General features: G+C 40.4%; 3 protein-coding genes across 3 annotated transcripts; 2 read left to right on the forward strand and 1 right to left on the reverse strand.

The window, feature by feature from the left end:
- Positions 1-319: 319 nt before the first annotated feature.
- On the forward strand, positions 320-3,965 carry pus3 (pseudouridylate synthase 3). Its single transcript, XM_044338053.1, has 7 exons — positions 320-431; positions 758-1,178; positions 1,594-1,871; positions 1,956-2,139; positions 2,406-2,515; positions 2,644-2,816; positions 3,476-3,965. Exons 2-7 carry the CDS (start codon positions 774-776, stop codon positions 3,730-3,732), a joined length of 1,407 nt encoding a protein of 468 aa, XP_044193988.1. The 5' UTR covers positions 320-431; positions 758-773; the 3' UTR covers positions 3,733-3,965.
- Positions 3,966-4,014: 49 nt separating this feature from the next.
- On the forward strand, positions 4,015-8,327 carry dcakd (dephospho-CoA kinase domain containing). The gene is made up of 5 exons (XM_044338054.1): positions 4,015-4,357; positions 5,222-5,333; positions 5,930-6,133; positions 6,618-6,705; positions 7,017-8,327. The coding sequence occupies exons 2-5, from the start codon at positions 5,222-5,224 to the stop codon at positions 7,300-7,302; spliced, it is 690 nt and encodes a 229-aa protein (XP_044193989.1). The 5' UTR covers positions 4,015-4,357; the 3' UTR covers positions 7,303-8,327.
- An 11,665-nt stretch (positions 8,328-19,992) lies between these two features.
- LOC122971278 (C1q-related factor-like) lies at positions 19,993-25,125 on the reverse strand. The gene is made up of 2 exons (XM_044337855.1): positions 24,226-25,125; positions 19,993-21,145 (listed from the first exon to the last, which is right to left on the reverse strand). Exons 1-2 carry the CDS (start codon positions 24,871-24,873, stop codon positions 20,966-20,968), a joined length of 828 nt encoding a protein of 275 aa, XP_044193790.1. The 5' UTR covers positions 24,874-25,125; the 3' UTR covers positions 19,993-20,965.
- Between the last annotated feature and the right edge of the window lie 962 nt (positions 25,126-26,087).

Here is a 26,087-nt window from a genome sequence, read left to right on the forward strand (position 1 = left end):
ATCTTGTCTGTCTGCCTGTCTGTGTGGCAATATAACAGCAACTCCCTGTAATAAATGACACAACACATCATGTAATATGACATCTGTATATTATTATGATTATGATGATTATTATGATGATTATGATGATGATGATGATGATGATGATGATGATTATTATTATTATTATTATTATTATTATTATTATTATTATTATTATTATTATTATTATTATTATTATTATTATTATTATTATGTTTTAGATAATGTTGTTATTGTTATTGAATCAGACTACAAGACTACATTTCCCAGATATCCTCTACAGGAAGTGAATCCGCTCTCTAAATTGTTCCGGCTCGCCGCAACACGTAAAATAGCATGTGTGCAGCAGTAGCTCAGACAACTGAGTGAAAAAGACAAGTTTGTCAGCAACCCTGAGAGTCAAATCAAAGGTAAAGACTATGTTTTACTGCAATATTATTATTATATATTTCCACTAATATACCTACTACATAACTTAGGACACTAACTAACAAGCTGTATGTTGGTTAACCAGTTAACGTAGAGTATTTAGTTCAGTCGGGACAAAGTAAGCTACCTGACTGAATATTGTGGTAAATATAAAAGTTACTAAGCAAAGGTAAAAAGTACAGAGCCTTACTTGCTGAGATACTGGAAAATAAAAGAATAACAAAGTATTTAGCGTAATTAGAGGATATTTGAAGTGTTAGCTAATCATTATTTGGAGAAATATTTATGTTTTGGTCCCTCTTCTCAGCCTTTTTCCACGCAGCATGTCAGAAGCCTTAATCCAGCGAATAAAGGAGCTGGAGGGAGAGCTGGAGAAGCTCAAGTCCCAGCTGAAGGAGACAAGTGGAGCTGGAGACGACATGGAGGTGAAGTCCTGTCCATCTCTTAATGAGAACTCAGACTGCAACAGCACCAGCAGTAAAAAGGGGAGGAAAGCTGGCAAGGAGCGCCCCTTTGACTTTTCTGCACACCCTCGGCGCCATGTAGCTCTGCGTCTAGCCTACCTGGGATGGGTCTACCAGGGGTTTGCAGTTCAGGAGAACACAGATAACACTGTGGAGGCCAGACTCTTCGAAGCTCTCCTGAAGACACGGCTGATCCAGGACAGGCAGAGCTCCAACTACCACCGGTGTGGTCGTACGGATAAAGGAGTCAGTGCCTTTTCCCAAGTGAGTTCTCTGATGTGTTGTTCTTGTGTTCAAGAGGATGCCCCACAACAAAGACTGATACACACACTCACCTTCATAACAATATAGTGGCCTGGATGCAACGATTAATAGATTAATCAATTAGCTAACAACTATTTTGATAATCGATTCATCACTTTGAGTCATTTCTTAAGAAACAAATGTCCATATTCTCTGATTCCAATAGTAATGATGATCTTTTGGTTGTGGACAAAACATGACATTTGAGAAAGTCATCTTGGGCTCTTGGAAGCAGTGATAGACATTTTTCACCATTTTCTGACATTTTATGGGCTGAATAACTAATTGATTAATCGAGAAAATAATCATTATTTGCAGACATAATGAACACTTAATTGTAGTTGTAGTAGTTGAGTGAACTTCTCTTTCCCCCCAGGTGATAACCATTGATCTGCGCTCCACACAGTTTTGTGGAGGATTGGGTGTTACGCTCCCTGAAAATGTTGATGTTTGTGCCAAGACAAAAGCTGCAGCATCTGAGCTTCCATATGTGAAGATGCTGAACCGAGTTCTGCCTCAGGACATCAGGATCTTGGACTGGGCCCCAGTAGCAGAGGGTTTCAGCGCACGCTTTGATTGTCAGTCCCGCACGTACCGGTACTACTTCCCCCGAGGCTCCATAGATGTAGCGCTGATGGCGGACGCTGCAAAAAGGTGGGGGGGGATACAAAATCATAAACACTGATGTCGCTTGTTGCAGTCGCTGTTCTCATTTGACGCTCTCTTGACCCTTGACAGATATGAGGGAACACATGACTTTCGCAACCTGTGCAAAATGGATGTAGGCAACGGAGTCCTGCAGTTTGAGAGGACCATCCTGTCAGCAACAGTCAAGCCTGTACAACCTGAGCACATCTCCAGCACAAACCAGTACGACCTCTTCATATTTGAGATCAAAGGACTGGCCTTCCTCTACCACCAGGTATCAAAAATAAAACAGAAATCTCAGCGCTTTTCCTCCAAAATAACCAAATACTGACAATTCAAGACAAACGGAAATGAGGAAATAAATAAATAAACTATTTATTTGAATGTAATGTTTTAATGTAGAGGAGATGGATTTAAATGTACGCTATTAAGAAACAGTCTCTGATATCATTAATCTCTTGCCAGATATGAGTTCTTTGAGTAATGACATTGCAGTCTCTTACTGCAAACCACTGAAATTCTTGTTGTGTTATGTTGTAGGTACGCTGCATGATGGCAGTGCTTCTTCTAATCGGACAAAAGCTGGAAGCCCCAGAAATAATTAATCAGCTCCTGGATGTTCAGAATAACCCGAGGAAGCCCCAATACAGGTGAGTTCACTGCTGTGTTGTTGTGCACTGTGTTTGAGTTTTTGTCTTTTTTTTGATACTACCACTAGGAGCCGTCAAAGTCAGGATAAATACATCACTATGAATCTTTCTTAAACCTTTGTGTCTAGCATGGCAGTAGATTACCCGCTGGTGCTGTACGACTGCAACTTCGAAGGTGTAAGCTGGAAACAGGAGACTGAGGAGGTGAACTACGCCCTATCTGCACTGCAGCAACACTGGACCCAGAGTGCAGTCAAGACCCACGTCCTCCATGGGATGATCCAGGGTTTGGAGGCCGTCGGTGAGATGAATTTAGACGACTGACGCACCTTGACATTTTAGACTTCAGCTTGTGAAATTTCATCATGAAACTGACTATCATAACAGGATTTTTTTAAGTGGCCCTCTGTGGGTCTAAAAATTCAGATGTATGTTAGCTTTTGTTTAAAAAAAAAAAAAAAAAAATACAAGTGACACAACTATGACACACTATAACCTCACTTTTTTGTGTGTGAAGTTTTCCTTTTACAGTACAAACCGAGAGTCTGACTTTTTGAGACAAACTTTTGTCTCAGAGATTTTGGGCTTCATAAATAAAACTGATATCCTGATTGGCAGGAATGATGTGGATGTTACACTATGCAGTGACAAATTATGTCAGCAACCCAACTGTATTGCTGCACTATCATGCTCTTTTGTAGCACCATCATACTGCTTCCAAAATAGGGTGTTAAATTAATATTTTAATGCATTATAAGCATTTAATACATGAAACATGTTGGTAATACAATTTTTACAAAGTGATAGTACCATCATACCCTTGCTACCCATTACTGGTATGTTTCCAAGTTATGCATCCTTTAAATATTTTTCTTAGACCTGAACCATGGCGCTGATTTGTTTGAGTAACTTCACTTTACATTTGTGTATATAAATTGTTTCACTCCTCTCCATCCACAGGTGGAGAGTCTTCTAACCACTGCTGGCTAATAGAAGGCAGCAGGCAGAGAAACTACCGGCCTTTGCTGGAGCGTCCATGCTGCGAGAGCCTGGAGTCCCGGATTGACCATTTTGTTAAAAGAGGCAGACTGGAGCGGGAGGAAGGGGAGAATGGAGGCGAAATGGTCCACAGAGGAAAAAGGTCCAAACATTCCCACAATTCCTCCAGTCTGCCTGTTGTGTCAGCGGTGTCATCTTCAACCAAAAGTACTGATTAGAAAGCATAAGATAAATATTTTTCCACAGGAAAATGGACATGCCAACGTTTATTCTGTTGTGTTTTTGTTCATGCGAAAAATTGTATTTAAATTTTATTTCACATACATTAATTCACATTTCAGTTCATACATTTATTTCAGGATGGATTAACTTTTTTATTTCATAAAAAGTATACCTACTTTTTCATTTTTAAAATGTGTGTTTCTGTGAAATAAACACGTTTTGGAACAACTCTGAGGCTCAGTTTGGTTTACGATTAGACGGAACTAACGTCAAACTAGTAAGGGAGTCGGGACGTCGGAAGAGTTTCGAGGTGGCGCTCGTCAAGCTAAGAAGCTAGGTCGTTAGCATTCACTTGACTGCATTTCAGAGTTGTAGACAACACTATCCAGCAACACGAGAGTCTCCAACCCTTTCATCTCTGTGTGTATAGCTGAAAGGACGAAGTGAAAATGGCGGCGGTTCGTTTGCTTGTATGTTTGTGGTCGTTTTGACCCGATCAACACTAGTGCTAACGTTAGCTTGTGAGCAGTCCTGGTTGTTTTTATTTTCTTTTTAGCCTCACCACTGCACGGACTTCCTCTGTACATTCATCCGATTTAAGGAGTATCTGACACTTACAAGGTAAAGCAAAACTGCATAACATAAGTATTTTGATAGTAGTAACTTAAAAAAATAGTCTGTTATTCTCTTCACCTTTAACCTGGTTGACGCGTTATTAAGCTGCTAAGTGTCGTCAGAGTTTATTTTGGCTTTTGGTAAAGTAGAAGCCAACTTTCCAACACTTACATCAGTTTGGCACAGAGTCACACATAAGCTGTGTGTAGCTCAGTATCTCCACAGCAGGGGGCGTGATGTCAAACCTCATGACAGCCTCGAAAAGGCTATAAAACATTTCAACTAACGTTACAGAAATAAAAGCACCAATTCAAATTGCAGTTGAATTGTAATTATATTGGTACTGTTGTGTATGCATATCTACATTATCTGTGTTCATATCTTTCATGTATTTTCAAGATGTAGATGCATTCAAAGCTTAATATTTGTCTTATTTGACTATTAATATTGTTGATATGTACAAAATAGACCCAGCTTTAGTCAGTCTACATGTTATGTTTTGTGTCATCACCATGACAGTTTTCATGTGCTTGACATTGACTCACTAAGTGACCTTTATGATTATTTATTACTGCTGGCTGTTAGGTCTTTTTTTACTCTTATATGCTCTTGGAGTTTCTATTGCCTTGTGTTTTATCGTACACATCAATTATCCGTGTGTCCGGTGCTGTCGTTCAGACTGTTTTAACTGTTTTATCCAGGCTTTGATTGTCTTTGTTTTATATTTTTCCTTGTCATATTTGTTATCTATCTATCTATCTATCTATCTATCTATCTATCTATCTATCTAACAGTTTTATTACAATAAAAAAAACAGCTCGGATACATCTTGTCTTTTTTTAATTTTTTTTTTTTTTTATGTCTTCCAAGATGTTCCTGGTGGGGCTGACTGGAGGTATTGCCTCAGGGAAAAGCTCAGTGTCTTCAATGCTGCGGGAGCTTGGCTGCCCCATTATTGATGCTGATGTTGTGGCCAGAAAAGGTGGGTGAATATCCCTCTGCTACAAACTATACAGATTTACACAGTGAATGAATGTATATATGGTTGAAATATAAATAAAAAAAATAAACTATGATCTTGGAACTGGGATTCACCTACATATATGTCTCACAAGATTGACTAAACCTTGATTGATGTAATAATGACTTTTAGTATTATCATTGCTATAATTAAATATTGAAATGGACATGAGGAGGTTTGGCCTGTAGGAAGTTTATTAAGACAGACCCTTGGAGAGAGAGTGTGAGTCATGAAGGCTGTCTCTGCTGACTGCAGGGTTGAAGTTTTAGTTATGTGGTGAAGATAAAAAGGTCACAGAAGTGGGTGAAGAGTGTGCAGCTGCATACAGGAGAAAATATAAGACATGAGGCTAGTTATATAATTTTACTCAGGTGTTTGATGAATCTGTAAAATAATTGCTGTTCTTTTTTATTCTTTTGCTGTCACTATGTCCTACAGGATTGCAATATCTACCACAAATACATGAATAAAATACGATTAGTTTGAAACTAATTAATTGCAACGGTTTCCAGTGGGGGAAAAAAAAACCAAATGTCACTGTCTTTTCTTGAAAACAGTCGTGGAGCCGCACACTCCTGCCTATTCCCGCATCGTCTACCATTTTGGGCCGGAGATCCTGCTTGAGAACGGGGAGATTGACAGACAGAAGCTCGGCCAGCTCATCTTCACCAACGAAGAAAAGAGGAAGCTGCTGAACTCCATCACCCACCCGGAGATCCATAAAGCAATGCTGAAAGAGATCTTGTTCTACTTTCTCAGAGGTGCGGAAGGAATCGTGCTTGGCTGACTTAGCAGTTAACTCTAAGCAGTGAAAAGTAGGAAAATTAACTGAAAGTGAGTCAGGGCTCTTTTGCAGTGCATCTACGGACATTAGTTTAGAGAATTTTGTCTCAACAAAACTTTCTGAATTGGTCTCTGTGAGCTAAATATTGAGATATTTGAAAATGTAGAAGGTGAAGAGATAAAAGTGATAAGATGCTGCTTCACACTAGATCTTCTGCTGTAATCATTTCATACCATAACTTTAAAAGAAACGGCCCTGACTCCCACTTTCTGTAGATTCATTCTTAAGCAACCCAAGAATGTGCATTTAAAATAAACTTCTCATACACCACTTGTTATATGTTCTTAAAAAGTAATTAACTTAATTGTGTTACCAGTTTTTTCACAGTGTTAAAAGTGTAAATGTGTTGACACTAATTGAATCTGTTACACAATGCTCCTCCTTCTCTTCCGTTTCCTTAGGGTACCGCTATGTTGTGCTCGATGTCCCTCTTCTTTTTGAAACCAGACGGCTCACTCAGTTTCTGAACCACACCGTCGTAGTTTACTGGTGAGACTACACGATTACTTCCCCCCCCCCCCCCCCCCCCCCCCCCCCCCACCCCCCACCCCCCCACCCCCCATCACTTTAGAGTGTTACTTTTAGACTGTTTGTTTGTAGGTTTCATATTTTAAACCATTAAATATTCGGAGGTTTGTTTTTGACAGAAACTGGCCGTTAAGCCCATAGTTTTGTGAGTTATTGGATACCTCTTTCCAGCTCTCTCTGAGCCTTATTAGCATGACTCACTACCTCTGGATTTTTTTAACAGGGTACTTTGGCTTCACCATAAATAACCTCCATTGTCCGTTCCTTTTCAGTGACCCTGCCACTCAGCTATTGCGCCTGATGCAGAGGGATGGCCTGACCCAGGAGCAGGCTGAGCAGCGCGTGGCTGCACAGATGCCGCTCAATGAAAAGCGCGGCTTGGCCAATCATGTTATTGAGAACTCTGGCAGCCGGGAGGACACCCACCGCCAGGTCCTGCGGCTGCACACAAAGCTGGAGGATTCCATGGACTTCCTCTTAGTGAGGGTCATTGCTATTGCTACCACTGCTGGTCTGGGTGGGATACTGCTGTACGCAGCCAAGATGCTTTTGTCCTAACAGAGGACAGACGAGGGAGAGAAGAAATTGGTCCAGGATGTGGTCAAAGATGAGGGCATGAATAGAAAGAGGAGAAGGCAGGTCGGAGGTACCGATGCAATTTACTGTGAGATTAGTTTCACAGCACCCGCCACTACAGCTCAGTGGTGTAAGGTGCTCTGTTGGTTAACACAGACTTACATTATTGACATCACTTGCACTGACAAATGTGGTTTAGTGTGAAGGATTTTTAGGTGCAATTTCTGTTGGTTTTACTCTGAGACTCTTAAAAACATGAAGGCTATACCTTAGAGCCTCAGTTGCAGTACAAGCCCCCCCATCCTTGCTCAGTTATAAGAGTGATGGTCTCAACAGTGATTTAGAATGGAGCACAAAACTGGAAAAATCTGTATTTTCATGCATCAGTCAACAAACAGATAAAACCAATAACTATAGGATGAGATTTTATTTAGCTACAGCTTATGAAGTTATCCAAAGGAGAGTTTGGGGTGATTGTATAGATTGTAAATAGAAACACCAGACATCAGAAAGAGTAAATTAACAACTAAAAAGTTATACATTCTTAACAACTATAGATGTCCAGAGGTGTCTGTGGTTTCTTTAGTTATCATTGATTCGGCACCAACTCTCACTTCAAACTTTAGGATACCCTGTAACATACAAAAATCCCACTGTTACACCTCATGAGAAAAAAAGTACTAAAAAGTAAAAAGTACTGACTATGAATGATCGGATCCCTATGGATTATGTTAAGATTGTATGTGAATGACCTGTATAATGACGATGTATGATGAGAATTTATTTGACAATCCATTTTTAATGGGAACAGTGTGAATTTACATGAATTAACAAGACTTTATATTTATCACTGTATTTTCTTACACTTGAAGCTGTCCTCTGTAAATACCAAGTCTGTGAAGGTTTTTTTTTTTCTGTGCTCACTCACTTGTAACTAAAATATAAGATTTGTAAGATTAGCTGCTTAATTTAAATATAAATGATCAAACACTACTGTTTTAATGTAACAAAGTGTCACATGGTGTCAATTCTTATATATCTTATATATCTAATATCTTATATTTTAGTGCTGGATAAACTTCATACTGAACGATCAAACAACTTTGTTCCACTTTCAGTATTATTAAGATATTGGTCAAAAATTAGTGAAGAAGCACATGGTTCTGTTACATATACTCAACCGATTTAGCTTTAGACCTTCATTAAGTTCATTGCAAAACAGAAAGTGACCCAGGCTGGAAAATTTTGACTTGATTAGTATGGGTCAAGCTTAAAAAACACTGGATCCTACAAACCCCACAATGTACTTCAATAGGGTCTTTCCTCCCCAAGTGGCAACTATCACTGATTGAGACTGAAGCCAGTGCACAAGAGTACGTTAAAGTGTAATACCACTGTCAGCTGCTAGATGCTGGCTCCAATTGACTCCCAATCAAAAAAAACTTCTCTATAGAAATAGTAAGTAATTTTTTTTCTTCATTATGTCATTATGGTCTCATTCGCTAAATTCTTGCCCTGTTATAAGTTTGCTGGTTGTAATTTTGGACATTATTCCTCTGTTAAAAGGATTTGAAGACATATAGTAGGCTAGGATATCTACCATGTAGGTGTTGATTGACAGTTGTGATTGACAGTTCACTCGCCTGCAACTTCGGTCCAAGGTGGCGTGTTTCCAGACCATTAAAGGCAACACCTCGCCTTCCTTATTAGAAAGATCTTGCCTCCAAACAGAAAAGATGGCGCCCTGACTGTAAGCAGCAGCAGCTCTGGGCTTCAACTGGCTCCAAAGCAAACCAACAGGTGACGTCACACCTCGCTACGTCAATCTTTATATACAGTCTATGCCTTCCTCAGACCTTCCTTGCCTGTTGAATTTATTTTAAACCCTCCTGTTTATAACCCAGACTCTCTGGTAAAAATCTCGAAGCCCAGTCTAACATAACCCTGATGACATCACTATGACATCATCAGGGTTATTTTCTCCAGCTTCACAAAGCTCCTTTCAGAGCCACAGAAGACGTACAGCTGTTTTCACACGTTGAGTAGAACTCCTATAAGTACGCTGATCCTCATATGTCGAATCAGTGGCAAATGGAAAAACTTGCAATCAATTATTCTTTGCAACAGACATTGGAATTGCTGATATAATTAGAGTCATATAGAGGAATGTCTTACTGGCAGGTCTTCAGGACAAGATAATAATGAACTTGCATTAATGGTCAGCTGCGATGTCCTTGCTCTTTCCACATATGTAGACATGAAAATTGAGGCCCACAGGCAGGCATGGTGACATCATCCTGGCAATGAGGTCCCACTAGCCTGCGTGGCTCACTTGGCTCCTTCTAAAGCCCCTACTGGTCTGCTCTTTGTTTTTATCAAGCCACAGCGAATTAATGCAAAGTGACTCTTGCTGCGGTGGCGGGGGGGCAGTGAACCACAGCTGCATGGTCACACATTTTGGTATATGCTGTATATATAATACACAGAATCACAGCCACAAACACAATTTAATTTTTTTTACACATGTTCATTCAATACACACAATTGCCTTTATAATTCACACAATCACACTGTTACAGCCAGAGCCGTGATGAACATGGTCTATTCTTAGATTGTTCCTTTAAACTTGGCTCCGCTGTGATACAGGAGGGTAACATGCTTTACTGGGCAGCCAGCTGTTCAGCAGAGATTTTCAAAGTGTGTCTTTTCTCAATCTCTTTCTCAGACACAGACAGAGGCCAGATGCAGAGCGTGGAAGGAAGACTATATCTGTACCAGCAAGTGTGAATGCCCGAGGCAGAGAAGGGTGGCAAAGTCTCAGTCTGAATATAAATTGGGTTTAATTCTGAATGTGTCAAGCTAAAAGGTGAAAGTCTTAAGTTGCCTTGTTACACTTTGTAAAAGTGCATGGATTCAGGCACAACCTGCTGCTTTATTGTGTGTTGTGGATCCTCACCGGGAGCAGAGCAAATCATTTTCTGATGGCAGGGGGTAAAGACTTCTATAATCTCACCATCATGTTCAGAGAGTTGGCCTACGGCACCACAGCGTGTCGACATTTTGGAATCTCCTGTCTGAGTGGTTTTTCATCATTCCCCCCGCCCACTGCTGTCAGGGAAGGTAAAACAGCTTGAGCAAAGGCAAACAAAATAAATTGTTTTGCTCCAAAGTCTGGATAATTGACAGTCTAAACAAATTTCCAATAACTATTGCATTAGTCAACGTTGTTTTTGAGTCTGAATTGTTTACTTAAGGGGCAAATTTTTTTCATCACCAAAATGAAAATACGTGCTGTCCTAGAGGGTTATAAGCTTTCAGTATTCATCATGGGTTGTTTAAAACAATTTAGTTATGCCATTTTGGCGAATTATCAATGAATACAAGACATTCACAGTCATTGTTTTCTTTATAGACACATTCTAGCATATTTATGTATCTGAGTGAGTGTGTGTGTGGAGGAGGGTGATTATAGTGTCTATGTAAGAGCAACAATGAGATACCAAAGCTGGTTTCAATCTAAATGTTAAACCCTCTAGACAGTTATGGTTCACCCACACAGGTGTTTTCACTTATTTGATTAATTGGACCATATCCAATTAATCAAACCTCATGTAATTCCCAACATAGCTCCACTCAAGCAAAGGTCTAATTAGCCAGAGAAAGTGAAAACTTATACCAAATGATGTCATTACATGACCCAGTACATTCGTGATTTCCCATAGGCCTTTTTCAGAGAAGATATTTTGACTTGTCATAGTAGGAAAAGCTAATCATGGCTGAATTCCTTTTAGCTGCTTCAGTTTCAGGATCCTGGTGCTGTCCATGCTGGCTCACTGTCACACTGTCATGACTTACTGGGAAACTTGGAGACACTGTTAACGTCATTAGTAACAAAAAGGCCCATTATGATAATTATATAAGGATTAACTCTCCATGTCAAATAGGACTTAGAAGTCTGATTGTTTTGACTAACTCAAGTAAAAAGAGAACTTTTTGATCATTTCCGACAGAAATGTGAGTTGTTGACAGCACTTAAGTTGTTCCCTATCCAGTTATGAGCAATGCTACAGTCAGTCTGTTTCATATCATGATAATTTTGTCAAATTACATCTGACCTTTATGATTAAGTCTTTACAGCCAGTCACAATAAAGATGCCGGTCAGAGGCAAGCTACCCAAAAAAGTGGATCAGTGGTCTTCAAACATAAAAAGGTGTGTTTGTTAAAATTTATTATTTCCTTGAGTTGATCATTAAACATTGAGCATTTAAAAGAATAATAAACAAAAATCCAAATAAAGTAGTTATACACCAAATAACAACATTTATCCCCAAGACATGTTTTTCCTGTCCTCCTGCTCAGCGGTTCTGTAGCTCTGTGTGGTTCAAATGAAACTACGTCTGCTCCGTTTGGAAAAAAAGGAACAATGATTTGTAATCAAGACCAGTTCCAGTAGTGAGCTGCTGTCATTGGTAGGGCAGATAGTCTACCAACAGATTTGGTACATTTTAGTCTTTTTAAACAGGTGGTTTGATTTTGTCAAAAATCAGGGAGGGGCTCAGAGTACAGTGGATGATTCAGACATCTGTCAAGACATTTCTTGTGCAGCTACAATGTTTGATTGCACATAATGTTGTAGTTAAAACATAAATGCTAAAAGTGTTTGTTTGCAAGAGCTTCTCTCTATGCTCACCATTTTGCTCAGACAATAAATATCTCACTGTGAAAAAATCAGCATAGAAAAGGCAGACCCCAGAGTATCAGAATGTAAAGCATCCACAGCTTCCACATTTATGAATCTGTTACATGTGACAGATTTTTTTTCATAATTGTCACAGTATGTTGTTCTCTCTACTTCCACTCTGTTCTTGAGTGAAAGAGCTTGCCCTTACTTCAACAATTACAATTATTGTTCAAGTCTTCATGTGGATTAAACAAACACAGAGGGGGGTTTCATCTCTCTGGGGTTGACAAAGGTCTTTCTGCAAAATAGTGAATGACGCAGAAAAAAACAGAATTAATTTTTTAAAGTTACTACAAGGAACTTTCAATTTGTCTTGATTTTGGCAGCTGCTGTGGACAAAAGCGGTAGTGTTTCCCTGAATGAAGATTTCCCATGACCACCACTACTTTATCTTAGTACCGTCCGTACACCTAGGTTACATGTAAAGCTGCATTCACACCAAATCCGGCAATGCGGCACCTTCCCGCAGGGTTGTGTGGTGGAGGTGTGGGTGTGTTTATTGGTGATTTAGAATGTAACCACCATGAAACAATCGGAAAATAATGTTTTATTTATCTGATTCACAGGTTTGTTCTCACTACCATCGCTCCCGCTCTTCAATCACTCTCTAGCTGCAGACCACCACTGCTCTCTCACTCTTTCTCTCTCTCTCAGCTCGCTCGCGCTCTCTCTCTCTGTTTCTCTAGTCTTTTTTGAAATGAGTCGGGAAGCCAACAATAAGTCTAACTTTAGTTTTAGACTTATCAAACAGAGAGAAATGTCCTCCCCTTGTGCTTATAATGTCTTTGTACTCCCTCATGCTGCAATGCTACATGTAATGTAAACGTAGGCTCTTCCAGTCTGCGTGCAGTAGATCATTTCATCTGATTTTGTGGGGAATCTGACCGAGTGGCAGGTATTTAGAATGATTATATTGAAATATCCAATCTTCTCGCTGATGATCTTGTTTGCTTATGTAGGTCAAATAGAGGCATCAGTGTTAAAATGAGACTGTTTTGTGACCAGTTAAAAACTCCTTGTAGATGTTTTAAAGTATAAAACTCTTGAATTACTGTATCTCCTGGAATTTTGTGATTGTCTAAGATTGTTGATCTCTAGTTGAATTTGTGAGTTATTAGCTGATGAGAGCCACTTCATGGAGAGCCATGTGATTGATATGATATTTTTGACCAAGGCTTTGGTCATTATTTCAACAAAAATAAAAGAAAGAAAAAAATCTATAAAAAGAGCAATGATGAAAAACCCAAAAAGTCACTGATGTTCCCACTCTCTTGAAGCACAACAGGTCACAAATGCATCTCGACACCGACGGGTAGAATAAACAGGCCTGAGCAACTGTAACGACGATAGTGTTCTTGAACTCTGGCATCTAGTGTCACGCTGAGGAAGGGGCACTCGCAGTGCCTCCGTAGCCCGTTGTCAGGCTGCATCCAAGAGACTGCGGTGAGGTGAAGAGACAGGCAACACGCCAGCGGAGCGTCCCCAGCCACATGACTCAGCCTGTCCCTGCGTGTTAGCCCTGGCTCAGTCAGGGCCATGAAGGAACAAGGCCGTTGGTCTTGAGTCACTGACACACTGGACAGTCCCCATATCAAGCATGATGATGGGGAAGGAAGCGGGGGAAGTATTGCATGCTGTCATGTTCTCCCGAGCACTGGTATTACCAGGAGTAATGTGCATGCAGATCTACTACAATGCAAGATGGTGATTTTATATAGGCAGATGTTTGTCCTCCTGCCACTGCAACCTGCAATATGTGTAGTGATCCTTACTGTCACTTTATGTGAAGTTACATCTGATCACAATGTTAGATTTTGACCACAAATTAATAGCCTTTTTGCTCAATCATCCTATTCCTTTAACTGGTTGTTTTTCTAACGCTCTAAGGTAGACAAGCAACACTGGAACATTAATGAGCAATAGTAATTGCATCTGTGTGAATAATATGAGAATAATAAAAGGTATAGATGTTCATCACAGACTGTATGAATGTTTATATTTGTGCCTTTGTAGAACTCTGGCTGAGACATTTGCCAGTAATGTCAGTTTCCAGATTTAGAGGATTTCTGCAACAGTTCTTTAAAAAATAAGGCTGGTGACATTTTTTAATGTCACCAGCTGTCACTTTAAAATTTTTCAAAATTTTAAAGTGACAACGTGTTAGTTCATCTCTCAATACTGTCCACCTTTCTGTGGCTCTCAAGCCCATTGATTTCTAAAATAGCTGGATACTCTAGTTTCTCCCGAACATTACTCAAACAGTAAGGAGTAAATGGTATATTTGTTAGGGACTATTTTGACTTATCTTTTATGCCAAAATGATTGAGCTAAATCAAATTTGGCTCCATCATGAAACATATTATAAACAGAGACCTCACCAGTTCTCTGGTTACTGAAAAGTATTAGTCAGTTATAAAATGCTGCAACTAGATCATGATCCAAGTTGTCCATACTACTAGACTACCGTCCAGTCCATATGACTTGCACACTGGTGCAGAAAAAGGCTAGATAGATATTTCCAGCAAACTGTACTAAGATTGGATGTCATAAACATTTTGAATAATTTCTCTTACCACAGTGCATGAAGACAGCTATCAGGTGACTCAAATTCTTAGGTCATTTGATAACAATAAACCATCTCCATTACAACTGAGCAACTCCATCTACCGAGGAAGGCTGCAAAATGTGGTGGAAAGCTTTGGAAACAACAAGAAATATATATTTTTTTCAAGTTGTCAAAATGAAGACACTGATATATTTATAACCTTTCTCGCTTAAGTGTCAATTTTTTAAATTGATTCTCAAAACATAGAGTAGTGAACAGAAACCAGTGGCTGAAGGCAGCTAATAAATCTAATAAGTCTTGGCATGATGTCAAAAATGTAAATCTGGAAAATGTTTCTTAAAAAATAATTTAATAAATTGAAATAAATGGCAGCGTAACTTCATGACAGTGAAACACTGCACTGGATAGTGAGTTTATCACAAACATACATCTCCCCTCTAGCTTTGCTGACCATTCTGACATAAAGCCAAGAAAACTCATGAGAAAGCTGCAGGAACTGATGAGAGCATTGTCATTTTCACAATACAAGTAAGATTAAGGTCTCACAAAGATCAATCTCTACCTGCGACTTCCTTGTAATCATACTTTCTATAGTATCTACTGTGATCTTGAGGACATACTGTAAACCAGGTTTCCATGATAACCTGTTAGTTCAGTGAGTGGGGACCCAAACGCAGAACACAAACACAGAGAGGTAGGTTAAAGGTGCAGTGTGTAGAATTTAGCAGCATCTAGTAGAGCAGACTTGGCAGAAATGGAATATAATATTCACAAGTATGTTTTCATTAGTGTATAATCACCTGAAAATAAGAATTGTTGTGTTTTTGTTACCTTAAAATTAGCCCTTTATATCTACCTGGGAATGGGTCCTCTTCCATGAAGCCCGCCATGTTGCACTGCCATGTTTCTACAGTAGCCCTGAATGGACAAACTGCCTTTCATGTTTTTTTATGAGTTTAGCAATTTGACCATCACCATCTTGGATTTGACCATCGCCAGCTTGGATTTTTGGAACCAGAAGTGACCATATTTGGACAAGAGGATGGAGCTGACCCTAACGCTAGATGCTAGCTTGGATAGCAGTGTGCATTTACAGTCTATGGTAAACTGTGATAATGCTAATGCTAATGCTAATGCTAATTAAAACAAAATGTACTTAACAGAAAAACTGAACAGCCGACTCCTCAGAGGTTTTTTTTTTATCACATCCAAACGCTGATCAAGAGTTTTTTAGAAGGGGTGAGGGCAAGGGATTGCAATCTGTGACCCCACCACTAGATATCACTAAATCCTACATACACTGGTCCTTTAAAAGGAATGGGATTTATTGCAACAGTTGGAAGATTTGCAGGAGGGGATGAAAGGTAATGGAAGGCACCGGAGTGAGGCGAGGGTGAGAGCATGGCTGGCTGGAGTGAAGAAGAGGTGAGGATGCAAGTTGGCAAGCAGACAGGCAGGAAAGCAGATGGGAACGCAGTGGTCCTAGGTCACAGAGAAAAAACAGTGAGTGTCAGCATACAAAAACACAGACACAACAACTTCTCAAGGAAATCACAAGGAGTAAGTGGTCCAAGAACATGAGTCTACCACAGTAGCTGAAACAACGATCTGATGAAGAATGTGTGAAGAACCAGGGTTGATATGCTGCGGGTTGATGAGCTGATAGAAGCCAAGTGTGCAGGTGACCAGGGAGAGTGAGTTGAGAAAAGCAACGCCCACGCCAACACACAGACACAGACAGGAAGAGACAGACAGGGGAGCACTGGAAACACGGGAGTGGGAGACACAAGAGGCACTGGGGAATATGCTGGGGGACATAACGGAGTCCACCTATGCAGGCATGACAGGATTGTTGGTGTGATGTTGTATAAAAGGAACATTGCATCTCTTAAGCTACCTTTACAGTGATGTATAAACATGCAACCGTACAAAAATAATGACTTTGACATCTTTGAAACTCTTCATTATATTATAGTCAGTTTACATTTCACAGAGGTACTAGACATATGCTGTACTTCAGATTATAGCCTGAAGGATTAGTTCAGCTAGTGTACACATAACACTTACTGTTTATTTTTAGTCTCCAAGGTGATATACACAGGCTTGTGGTGACCCTTGAGATAACAAGGTTGAAAAGGATGGCAGAGCAGCTGGCAAGATCCTGCCCAGTGTCAGTAGTTATTGACAGCCAGCCAGTGTTGCAGAGACACTGTTTTTTTTGCAGAGCTAGCAGCATGGCTCTATGGATGGCAGTGTTGGTCTGTCGGTCGGTCCACCACTTTGGATGGATTGCCTGGAAATTCTGTACAGACATTGATGGTCCCCTCATAATGAAGCCTACTGGCTTTGATGACCCCCCTGAGTTTATTTCCAGCTCTACTAGCAGGTTGACATTTTTGGCTTTTAGTGAAATGTCTTGACAACTTTTTGGATGGGTTGCCATGAAACTTGGTACAGATATCCATGTTGCCCAGAGGATGAATTGTAATAATTTGGTGATTCATCTTACTTTTCCAATACTTTTGTTGCTGACCAAATACCTGCATTACTATAATATTCCAGTCAGCTTCAGCTGTACTTTATGCTTAGTCCTAATCACGAAATGTTAGCATGCAAACACGCTAAACACAATGGTGATAGAAATGTTTCATTATAGGATAAAGGTGATCAATCAAACAACTTTGTATTGATTTGCCATGACCCTTCCCTCTAAGGGGACAAGTGGACCCAAACCATGCCAGCAAAATGTCCCCCACAGCATAACAGAGCCACCAGACCCCCTCCCTGTAGGGGTCAAGCATTCAGACCTGTACCAGTTTTTCCTTTAATTTGACATCCGTCTGTATGTGTCTTTGACAATTTGTGCAACCAAGTAGTGATTTTTATAGTCTTTGTGTCAAAATGTGAGAAAACATCTTCTTGGGTGCACACTCACACAAGTGTGGGCAGGTGGCTGTACATTTGGTGGGAGGAAGTGTATGTGAGAATGAAAGGCAATTTAGCTCAACAGTTAAAGCATCTACTTCTAATTTAGATCCCCCCTGGTGAGTTAAGAGGGGATGCTCAAGTTAACAACACCAACACTATCATTAATGTCACTTCAGACATTTCAGAGGAGGTAGTTTCTTTTCCCAACCCTACCATTCTCCTGTCTCATAGAGACTAAAGACACATGCAGGGACACACACACACACACACACACACACATTCACATTGACCCGTACAGTGACCCAGACACTCATACACATGGACCCAAACGCATACACGAGCACTCTGCAGTAGCCTGATAAGCCTCACGCCTCACCAATTGGCCCCTGCAAATGTCAAACTAAAGCCATCTCAGTTTACTGATAGTGAGTGGGCGGGAGTGAATGAATCAAAATTTCCTTCGGTTACGTTTGCATATACTGAAGATTACCAAATTAAAACAAGTCTGCCGCAGAGACATAATCTTTCAAATCCCTCTACTTATACATGATGAAAAGGGGTACAGTAGAAAATCTGAGAATATCCCCAAAGCCAAGTCCAAGAGATGCAGCTTACGTCAACAAAAAGCAGCTTAGAACAGTTATGTTCAAACCCTGGACCTGCTTTAAGTCGGGAGGGACATGTGAGATGTGAGATGAAATGTGAGTCAAAGGTTCAAGTGTTGTGTACAGTCCAGATGCTGTTTCATCATAAATAAACAGCCCTGGAGTGTCCTGCTGGGCAGGTTGTTCAGCCAAAGTTACCATCAAAACCAAACGCCCCTGAGGAGGGATTTCTTTCGCTTATACAGGCACAATATAGAGTGAGGATCACCCAGTTTCACCGGATGAGGCAAAGACGGTGCCTGCCAAGAGAATTTCTCTACATTTTAGACAAAGGTTTCCACAGACGGTTTTTGGCTTACCCCTATTGCCAATGCGACTCTGACCTGGATAAGTAGCTTGAAAACAGAGATTCATTTTTATCTATGCACTATGACACAATAATGAGTGCTACCATGATAGCAAAAGTAAAGTACATTATGTTCTGGGAAATAGGGCAGGAACAACAAGCACAAATAAACAGCCTACCAATGGATTTAGGTGCATTTTCATGTCACTCTTTTCACTCATAGATATTGACACGGTTAAGGCCGATGGACTTGTGACTTAATCTTTGTGGTCTCGTGTTTACATAAGAGTGGTTTTGGTACGTTTTAGTTTCTCCCCGGGAAATTCAGGGAAAGTACAGATGTTGCAGACTCTCGGGCAACGTTCAGTTCCAATGGTTTCCACAATGAAAGCAGTTTCTCGCCGACCGGGGGCGTTTGTCTTTGACATTGTGACATGAAGTCTCTAATTTGACGATGTGCTCATACACCCTGCAAGGAGAAAACAGTCTGTGCTAGTGCTCAGCTGCCCCATGACTTGGGTGACCTCTGCTTAGGCATGGACCCTCGGTCTTAATTGTGTCTGGAGGATTTCTGCTGTCTTAAGACAAGCTTAAGTTTAGACCAGAAGGCTTCCTGGCCCTTACCACATTGAGCAGTTAAACAAACCGGATGCTCTGACACTGCACAGTGTGGCATTCTTAGTCTCTTTCCCTCATTTTAATCAACTGTTATACTAATTTACAGCTCACAACAAAATGCTGAATTTAATTGAACTTCAAATGGCATTTTGATGGGAGGTAACACTTTGCTGACATTCGCTTTTATTAGCTTCAATAAATGAGTAAATGTGAAATTTTTGACTTGGTTTCCACAGTTACATTTCTTGACACCCTCAAAACTTTTGTTCTTGAACTCTTAACTTGGTGTTTCAAGCGTCATGGAGCCTCAGTGGCCCATGTCAAAGGCAAATTATGTCCAAAGAATTTCATAATATCAAAGTAAGCTCTTAAGAAAACAGAGAAATATATTGGTTTTTACAGTTCAGGCCCGAAAGCTATTTTCTTGTCTCTGACACTTGTGTCGCAGTCACAGCGGAGCCTAATTTGCCCTGGATTACGTTCTTACACTGATCTAAGCTTTGTCATGATATGTTCTAACACCCGTCTCCTGACTTTCTCCTGCCATATCTCAACGTCTCCACACTCATTAGGGGAAAACACACATCTTTCCTTTGATTGTGAAACACAATCATCCCCTGCTTCATTTGGCATTTAACACAGCTGTGATTTCTCTTCCTTTCCCCCAGTGATCATCTCTGCGTTGATTGCCTCTTGCTGTGCTGGCGTGGCTCTCATGAGAGTGTAACATTTGCAGGACTAAAGGCTGGTTCCACTGGAAAATGAGAGATCAAAACAACTGATCACAGAGTAGATGAGGTGGTGACATTAACGAGATAATGTGTGAGGAAATGCAAAAAACTGTTTTTTAATGAAAAGTCATGGACATTCACAAACAAAAGTTAAAGCAACAGCAATAGATAGATGTTCCTTAAGCCCACAATAACAATTTTTGTTTAAAATCACTATATTTTTCTTTATCAGCTCTCATTTTTGGAAACATACATTTGGAGGGCTTGTTGATTTTAACAGGTGTTGCATGCATGAATAAAATAAATAAATGTTTACAAATGAGCACACTAACCATTACATGATATAATTGTACAACTATCTCACAGATATATTTTTTAATAGACACACAATAGGATGTATGTGCAATGCTGACACTACTTTGACTGTGTTCAGACAAGATTCAATATCAAATTTACAGTTTATACACTAACAATATGCCAAATACAGTATAATGGAATAATATGACAAGATTTCCCAAATGATCACACTGAGACACAATACATTTTGGGAGAATATCTGCCGTTCAGTCATAATCTAATTTCTGGCGTCAAATATTTGACAAATTTCTTGTGACAAAATATATCTCCTCAGTCATGGAAAGACAACATCTTATCATATAGGATGAGAAAACATAATCTGAACATAAATCTAAACAGCACGTTAACAAACACTGCAGTCGCCACAACTGTTGGATTTCCAGACTTGAATTTGAAATGACAGCTCAAAAATGATGGTGAGGCATCTGCACTGTCAGAATTGTCACTGCACCTCGGCATGACACACGGCAGTGAGTGTCATTGTTACGTGGCTCGTGTCCGTCAGAATAGCGGCATAGGCACCCTGAATACAATGGAACGTATGGATGAGGAGGTTACCGATAGTTACCATAACCACAGATCCACAGCCTTAATCACTGTATTCATGCCGACCTTAAACAACGGTGGTGTGTCAAAACCATCTGACTGTGGATCAGTGGCTATGAGCAACATTAACCTCACTAGTGAAAGTCAGGAAGTGAATGTCTTCTGGCTGTGACCTTTCACCGTTGAGCCCACGTCCTGTCCAGTCTTCAGTCGGCATAGAGGATGAACCCTGAGAAGGTGCTATATTTGTTGCTGTTGCCCCCGTGAGCCTTGCCCCCATCCAGTTTTATGAAAACCTCATCACCTGCATCCAAATGAAGGATGACACTGTTGCTGGCGTAATCATAACTCTGGTCCTGGTCTTGGGCAATGGCACTGGCCCTGACCTGAAATATGACATGCACACAGACAAGAAGAGAGAAAGTGAAGAAATGTAAATGGTAGAGTGAAGAATTGTTATAATTCATTACGTAACTAACAGATATTAACAAGAAGCATCCACTCATTGTCAAAAAATACAAGTATTACTTATTATACATTATTATTAATGATGCCTGAAGGATAATACCAAGATGACATCATAGAAGTGGATGATATTGAAACAAATGCTTAATTTGATGCCAACAAACAGTAAATGAGTGAGGTATGATATATGAGAATATTTGCAAAAAGTGTGGACTAAAGTTTGACACTGTTTGACAAGTGAGTCCCCTGTGGTGAATATCCTGTTTTTCTCTTATGACTCAACTGAAAGGGTCAAGCTTGAGTGAGTCTGCCTCTGAGGAAGGATGGCGGTGCATGCTCTCCCTTTGCCTCATGTTCCACACTTACATCAACCTTTCTCAGGGTGGAGCACTGAAAATCCTGCGTTTCCCGAATGTAAGTATCAAAACAGGCTAATGATGTATAAAATGAGGGTGTTAGATCTGGAGCATGAAGTCAAAATCCCTTTCCAGACTTGTGCAAAAAAAAAAAAAAAAAACTGAACCGGAGAAGTTGCTCTGCTCTGGACAGTTAGCCAATAAAGGATATATCCTCTGTAAGCTTTAGCATGTCAGTAAAGATCTGGAGTTGCCAGGTTTGCTGTTACGCTGCAACTTCAGATCAACAATAAAAGTGTAATCCCTGCTCCAACCAGATTGTGGCGACAAGTTCCAAACTAAGTTAGAACCAAAATAGGAACACTGAGTTCTAATTAGTAGATTACAATAGTGTATGTCAAGGGGGCCGCAGGGTCTGAGAGGAGAGGCTGAGCCATGAATGACAGCATGATGATGGATTTCTGAGACATGAGGGCAATGCAGCCTAAACTCCCTCTCCTCTCCTCGTCCATCCTCTGCAGCAGCATGACATAAAAACACTGACTGACAATTTCATTTACAGTAATACGCTATCCTCCTTTATGTCATAAATATCTAACTTTTTAATTGAGAGCATGTAATATAGTGGCTAAAGTGGCCCAAATCAATTATCAGTTTGAATGATTATTATCTTAATAATGACTAATAATGTTTTTGTTGCTGTTGCTGTTGCTTTTATTCTTATAATATTAATATAAGAAGGCCTGCCAAGCTTCCGTTCCAATTAATTATCATCTCATCGTCTCATTGTTGGCAGCATTTCTCCATTTTTATTCCCTTCCTTGTTTTGCACAGTATGCGTGTGAATGAAATAAATATACTGTTAGTAGTTTATTATTAAGTAGGTGATTTACTCAACAGTTATAGTTGATTTGCGTGTTTGCCTGAAGCTATGTTTATATAAATGTTTCATTCTTAATTGGCGATCATTAAACTGGAGTGCACAGGATGGAACGCCAACAGGTGAATCATCATGATTAAAACATCTAGCTACAATTTTTTACACACTGTGTCTCCAATAAGTATATTTATCTCTTTGTCTTTCACAAGCAAGTTTAATGGACTGTAAATCTAATACTTAGGTAATGCATTTTTAAAAATCTAAGTGGAAGATTTTATTCTTTGTGGTGAGGAGTGAAATGTATGTGTGTTAGAGCATACTTTTGGTATTTCTTTACTATTATCTTTCACATATACTGTTTGCTTATATACTATTTGATATGATGTAGTATGCAAACATCAGTATGAGAAGGGGGAAAGGATGGGGGTGCCCTTTTTTGTCCTGTCTTTAACCCTTATTCATGAAAATCCATCAAGCTTACAGTTACAATAGGGGTAGAGCGTAATATGAATACCTACATTATACAGTTTAGTGCCATCGATATGATAGCCCTGCAATAACTAATACATTTGTGAATAAGGTATATTTTTGTGGAGATTTTTGAAAAGATGTGGATTCCATTCTGGTGTTTTTTTAAGAACACGGTGATGTCCTGGATTGCAGTGTAAGGTATTTTGTTCCTTAGGGAAAAAATATCACACATTAGGAGCACCCCGATACCCGAATGGTTACTGTGCATGCCACATAACCGCAACATCCTGGTTCGATTCCAGCCAGAGACCCTTGTTGCGTATCACACCCATCTCTCTCTCCACTTGTTTCCTGTCTGCCTCTTCACTGTCCAATAAAGGCAAAGATGTCAAAAAATAATCTTAAAAATTAAAAAATAGCACACGCTGTAAAAAATGAAAGTACATCCCATGTGCCATATCTTGCAATGCAATCCATCAAGACAACACTTTAAACTATTGCCTCAAAAATAACACCTGTCTGAAACAGTCTACATAAAAACTGATCACTATAAGCTTTATTATACACTTTAATTTAGCTTTTCTGGCACAGTTATTGCAGTGGATTGAATGTTAATCTACAGGTGTTTGTTTTATTGTGTCGACCCTCTGTACAGCCTGTTGCAGTCTGGCCAAGGTGTTTGCAAGGAGAAGCTCACATATACATGATGTATGATCAGTGTCATCACCCAAGGCTTTAAAGACATTACAAAATTATCCATGAATGTGGCAAATATCATGATTCGATATTGAGCCTGACAGGCAATCTGATAACGCATACTAGCACATCATAGTTCCATGAAGCTTGTTGTATTTCAAAGGGCACCAGCTTTGAACTAGCCACTACCCCAGGCTGTGTTTTGATGTGTGCAGAGTTGAGATAGCGCTCCACTCCTTCCACTCACTTCAACGTGTACATCATGTGTAATATGCACAGATACACAATCTGGCAGCATGCCACTGTGCATTGTCATTATACTGAACTCTAACACCAGACCAAGTCAGACCTAAAATCACCATACACATGAATGCATGACTACTCAATTTAGACTGCCTGTACACTGGTTACACTGTTCCCTGAGCATGTTGATGTCGGTTCATCCCAGTGTATGATTCAGGGTTCATAACTCATAATATCAGAAAATGGATCATTTTCAACTATTTGTATTTTCAGAAATTGGGATTTTGCTATTTGTTAAATTCAACATTAAATAAGTAAGTGAAAAGGTGTCAGAAGAGTTTAAAGTGTCACCCACCAGACCATTCTTGATCAGGTCAGCCCACATGCTGGTGCCATCTCCTCCCCTCATCAGCACATTGTAGATGAAAAAGTAGGTGCCAGGGATCTTACAGGTGAACTTGCCCGTTGCGCCCTCATAGTTACCACCAATGTTAGTCACCACGTCATCAAAGCGCAGAATGTCGTAACCTTCTTGAGGGTTTCGTAGTCCTGCGTAAAATGCCACCCGAGGCGTGGTGTTGTAGGTGGTGGTGCTAACTGCCCCCTTACCCCCTAAACCTAGTATCCCAGTCCGTACTATGTCCACACCATCTCCTGGTGGTCCCTTAGGTCCTGGTGGACCTGGCTCTCCAGGGGGTCCTGGGGGTCCAGGCTTGCCCGGACGTCCTGGTTTCCCTTGTGGGCCATGAGCACTGTAAGTAGGCAGTGGTGGGCCGATGCTGTGATCACTCAGATCTGCCTCGTTGTCCACCTGTAGGCCTGTGGTTGCTGTATCTGTGCCCGCGTGCACACCTGTGCCAGTTGTGCCCGTGCTGGGGAAGGGGTCACAAACCATGCGGCAGGTACCCAGCATCTCATAGTGGCTCCCGCTGTCATCTATGCCACCTGAGCCAACGGAGCTGACCAGCACAGGGATGAGGACCACCAAAACCAGGACCAGCATGACCCCCACAGCAGCTGCCACCAGGGTCTTCCGCCCGATGCTCAGCCGGGGAAGGGGCTGCGCTGCCAGCGTGGAACTCTCCGGGGTGGAAATGGTGACTGCAGGGAGTGCGCCCACCTGGCACAACGCAGCCGTGATGAGGATCTCCGATGGTGAAGAAGGTGCCCTGGGAGCGCTGGTATGAGTGTGTGAGTGAGTGACAGAGCCGTGTAGGAGTAAGGGAGAGGGAGTGGAGCAAGAGACCAAAGTGATCAAAAGGAGAGAGAGATTGAGAGAGTGAGGAGGGAGAGTAAGAGGAGAGGAGGAGGGAGAGAGTAAGACAGCTTGAGTGGGAAAAAAAAGAAAAGAAGCAAGGGGAGGAGAGAGTGAGCAACATACACACACAAACCATCTGAGTCAGGGCTGAGGAGGGCACTTTCCTGCTGGCAGATGTGAAGAGCCAGGGAAGACAGAGAAAATGACTGTGTTTAGAGAGGAGGGAATAAGATTATAATTAACTCCTCTTCATCAGATAATGAAGATAAAGATGGAGAAAATGGTTTGAGCGAAGTTTGCATAGATCTTTATCAGGGCAAATGTTTAGGAAAGCTGCACTTTGTACCAGGTATATATTTTTTTCAATTAATATTAAACAGTCGGCATTGATTTATACTAGACTTATACTATATATTAAAATATATTTCATTTTGAGGAGCAGGGGGCTGTATTGGAGACATCTAATAGTCAGCGGCCAGGTTTCAATATAGATTTAGCCAGATACCATTTTCTTAGCTTAATGTGAAACTCGCTCCACTGCATTTTATCAAGGTCAGAAAGTGTATATTTTTTTCCTTATCTTGTGTGTGTGTGTGTGTGTGTGTGTATGTGTGTGCGTATAGCGGGAGCTTTTGTATACTGGATTGATTCCAGGCATCTGTGGTCAGTCAAGCTGTGACCTTCATAAAATCACCAAACTTTTAAAGGGGCAGTTCAGAATTTGTCAGTCAAGTACTGTTTTGTGACAACTGATAGCAAACAGCATTTTGACTCGTCATAGCAACAAAAACACAGACATATATAATTATACTTACTCTCTTCCTTTTCGAGCAGCATTAATTGAGTCCTTTTTTTTTGGACCACCTGGAGGCAACAGAACACAGGATGTAAACACAACATTGATATATTACCACTCTATAGACTTGACACATGAACCTGTTAGCAAACACTTGCCTATT

This window comes from Thunnus albacares, chromosome 20, assembly GCF_914725855.1.
Source record: "Thunnus albacares chromosome 20, fThuAlb1.1, whole genome shotgun sequence".
Taxonomy (NCBI): domain Eukaryota; kingdom Metazoa; phylum Chordata; class Actinopteri; order Scombriformes; family Scombridae; genus Thunnus; species Thunnus albacares.